The sequence below is a fragment of the Arachis stenosperma genome, chromosome 4 (assembly GCF_014773155.1).
Source record: "Arachis stenosperma cultivar V10309 chromosome 4, arast.V10309.gnm1.PFL2, whole genome shotgun sequence".
NCBI classification, from domain to species: Eukaryota; Viridiplantae; Streptophyta; class Magnoliopsida; order Fabales; family Fabaceae; genus Arachis; species Arachis stenosperma.
The window spans coordinates 2117191-2121282 of record NC_080380.1 but is presented as its reverse complement, the minus strand read 5'-3'; the positions used below and the strand labels follow the sequence as shown (position 1 = coordinate 2121282).

Sequence of the window (4092 nt, the reverse complement as noted above, 5' to 3'; positions counted from 1 at the left end):
TATTTTTTCTATCAACTATATATGTACACGAAAAAAAAATTAGCAAATCAATCGTTAATACAAAATATATATTAAAATATAAATATACATTAAATATTAATTAAATAACATGTAATTAATTTAATAATTAAAAATGTTAGTATACGTATAGTAATTTTCTTTCTCTTTAACTGTTTTTATTGTACTTGTACTTATAAACAAAATATAAATTATTTTCTTGAGTTTCATCTTAAAAATAATTAATCTTATTAAAATTAGCATACAATATTAATTATCTTAGTAAATTTAGTCTAGTGTCAAAAGAAAAATAAATGAATAAATCAATTCAAACAAAAAACCAATAAATAGTTGTAATAAACTTTGATACCAGCTCATTTGTTATTTACCAAATTGAAATTTATTTCTAAAATATAAATAAAGTTATTAGCAATATCTATTTTTTTTTCAAAAGTTAAGTGAGACATAAGAGCACCTTTCATCTATATATCTATTGATATTCTTTATTTTAAAGTTATGTATTATTTTTTTATTTTAATGTTTAAATGGTCTTACTTATAACAACTATTTTGGTTAAAATAGTTTTTTCATGTAATGAATAATGTTGTAACAAGAAGATTTCGAGTGATAAATAATAAATAGTTTTTTTTTTTTTGTTACAATATGTTATAGTTTTAAATTGTAAGATATATCTATGTCCGAAAAATATAAAAATTAAAAAGCATTCCCATCCAATTGTAGTAGCATGTGTTTGTTTTGGGTGGTTTATAGTCACTCAGCACCAACAACGGATCTTCCATTTTCCATTCAAACCCTATATATACACTCCCTCACAATCCCCACTCTACTCGATCACTCTCCACATCACTCTCTCTTTCTCCATTCTCTATTCTCACTTCTCACTTCTCCATCAATGGCGTTACTCGTCGATAAGACCACCAGTGGTAGAGAGTACAAAGTCAAGGACATGTCCCAGGCCGACTTCGGCCGCCTCGAGATCGAGCTGGCCGAAGTAGAAATGCCTGGGCTCATGTCCAGTCGGGCCGAATTCGGCCCGTCACAGCCCTTCAAGGGAGCCCGCATCACCGGCTCCCTTCACATGACCATCCAGACAGCTGTCCTCATCGAGACTCTCACCGCTCTCGGCGCTGAGGTCCGCTGGTGCTCATGCAACATTTTCTCCACGCAGGACCACGCCGCCGCCGCCATCGCTCGCGACTCCGCTGCCGTCTTCGCCTGGAAGGGCGAGACCCTCCAGGAGTACTGGTGGTGCACCGAGAGGTCCCTCGACTGGGGACCTTCCGGTGGCCCTGACCTCATCGTGGATGATGGTGGCGATGCCACGCTGCTCATCCACGAAGGGGTGAAGGCCGAGGAAGAGTACGAGAAGACGGGTAAGTTACCAGACTCGTCTTCTACGGACAATGCGGAGTTCCAGATCGTGTTAACGATCATAAGAGATGGGTTGAAGACGGATCCCAAGAAGTACCATAAAATGAAAGAGAGGCTTGTTGGTGTGTCCGAGGAAACTACCACCGGTGTCAAGAGGTTGTACCAGATGCAAGCCAGTGGGACCCTCTTGTTCCCTGCCATTAATGTTAATGACTCTGTTACCAAGAGCAAGGTATATTATCTTCAGTTTTGTGTTCTTATTGTGTTGGATCTGTGGTTTGATTGCAAATTACGATAAATCTGAACGTGTTTGTTTCAAGAATTATTCTCCATACTAGTTTTGGTTATTGAAACGATCATTTAAATATGTAAGGAATTTCTCTGGTTTCCAAAAATTGTTTCTATATTGGGTTTGAAGTTGGATCTATCAACTGTTTGATGAAAGGATCAGAGTTTGTATATTATCAATTAATAAGAAGAAACAAAGATTTTTGGTCTACCTACTTTGTTTGATTTCATTTGCATGCATGAATATGAAATGATACATGAACAAAGATTTTCTTTGACAATTTGTCTAATAAAGCTTGTTTGATCTGTGACGACAGTTTGATAACCTCTACGGATGCCGTCACTCTCTCCCTGATGGGCTGATGAGAGCCACCGACGTCATGATCGCCGGCAAGGTTGCCGTGATTGCCGGCTATGGAGATGTGGGAAAGGGCTGCGCCGCCGCAATGAAGCAGGCCGGGGCGCGAGTCATTGTGACCGAGATCGATCCCATATGCGCCCTCCAAGCTCTCATGGAAGGCTTCCAAGTCCTGACCCTTGAGGATATCCTCTCAGAAGCTGACATCTTTGTAACCACCACAGGTACTGATTTTCAACTATTAAATTCACGTGTTTACCAAATTTAATTTATTATATTAGATTCACTCTTTTGAATCTATTACTTACTTAAGAGAGTAACAGGAGAAAGCTAAAATATAATAGTATGAGAACTATGTTTGAAGTAAAATTTGAAAATTTTATGAATTTACCTCTAGATTAAAAAAAGATATATTATTAAAAGGAGTGCTAAGTGCCAGCAAGTTTTGTGATTTGTAATTATCAATTAGTTATCATTGGTGATTTTAATAGTGTCACTTTACTTTTACTGATTAAGTGCTCGGCAGATTTCAATAATACTGTTGGCCCTGGACTTTTCCAATTATTAATATGTGAGTTTCAGGTAACAAGGACATCATCATGGTGAGTCATATGAAGAAAATGAAGAACAATGCGATTATCTGCAACATTGGGCACTTCGACAACGAGATAGACATGCATGGACTTGAGACATACCCCGGCGTGAAGCGCATCACGATAAAGCCTCAGACTGACAGGTGGGTGTTCCCGGAGACGAACTCCGGCATCATCGTGTTGGCTGAAGGGCGTCTGATGAACCTTGGGTGCGCAACAGGGCACCCAAGTTTCGTGATGTCGTGTTCTTTCACAAACCAAGTGATTGCTCAGCTTGAACTGTGGAAGGAGAAGGGGACAGGCAAGTATGAGAAGAAGGTTTATGTTTTGCCCAAACACCTTGATGAGAAGGTTGCTTCTCTTCATCTTGGAAAGCTTGGCGCTAAACTCACAAGGCTTAGCAAAGATCAAGCTGATTACATTAGTGTGCCTGTTGAGGGTCCCTATAAGCCTGCTCATTATAGGTACTAATTACATGTCATTATCATGATGATTATGATGATATTCATGTCAACAAGTGCCAAGGACTAGATTATTATTTCATTCTTTTGTGTTTTTTTGGTAGTGGTAGTTTGTTGGATTTTTGTTAGGGTGTGTTTCATTTGGAAAGAACAAGTGTAGTGGAAAATCTATCAAATGGATTTGAATAAGGATTTATCGTTGGGTTTTCTGTTTGATATAGAATTATTTTTTCGCGTAGCTATAGTTTGTATTATTTCTGTTAATTTGGCAGGTTGAAAGATAATAATGTATTGAAAAACAAAATGGAATGAATCGAAAAGACTAAGGACAAAATTAAATAAAATTAAATATTAAAAATAAAAAATATATTTTATTTATTTTTATTTAAATGATAAATATAAAAATTAATTATTTTTATATGGGTAATATCGTAACACCAAATTAGAAAATCGGTTGAATAAGGTTAATGTTAAAATAATTTTTGATAATGTCATTTTACACACAATATTTTTACATTTTATATTTACTTAAATTTTTTGAAAAAAAAAAAGGGTAACGCTACGAAAATAAGAGTCACCATATCCCTCTCCACAAATTTTTGATAGGAACCACTTAAATAAAAATGTTTGAAACGTCTTTTTTTTAAGATGTTTTTAAGTAACTAAAATTTAACGCATATAATTAATTAAACTAGGTTATTTTTGTTAAAATTAGGTCATACAAATTAATTTGACCGAAAAAAATAGTGAATCAAATTTTGAATTTATCTAAATTAATATTATTTTTTTTAAAAAATAATTATAATATCCTTATTATAAAAATAACTAAAATATTCTTATTATATATATTAATTTTATAAATCCTAAATTCTATTTCTTTACTTCTCTATCATTATAGGATTAAGATTTAAAATTTTTCTTTTTTTCTATCATTATAATAAGGGTATTATAGTCATTTTTTATAAAAAATAATATTAATTTAGATTGGTTCAAAATTTGATTC

General features: G+C 34.3%; 1 protein-coding gene across 1 annotated transcript; it reads left to right on the top strand.

Annotated features, from left to right (window-relative positions):
- Nucleotides 1-862: 862 nt before the first annotated feature.
- Nucleotides 863-3216, top strand: LOC130976589 (adenosylhomocysteinase-like). Its single transcript, XM_057901497.1, has 3 exons — nucleotides 863-1621; nucleotides 1995-2259; nucleotides 2618-3216. Exons 1-3 carry the CDS (start codon nucleotides 911-913, stop codon nucleotides 3097-3099), a joined length of 1458 nt encoding a protein of 485 aa, XP_057757480.1. The 5' UTR covers nucleotides 863-910; the 3' UTR covers nucleotides 3100-3216.
- The last annotated feature ends 876 nt before the right edge of the window (nucleotides 3217-4092 follow it).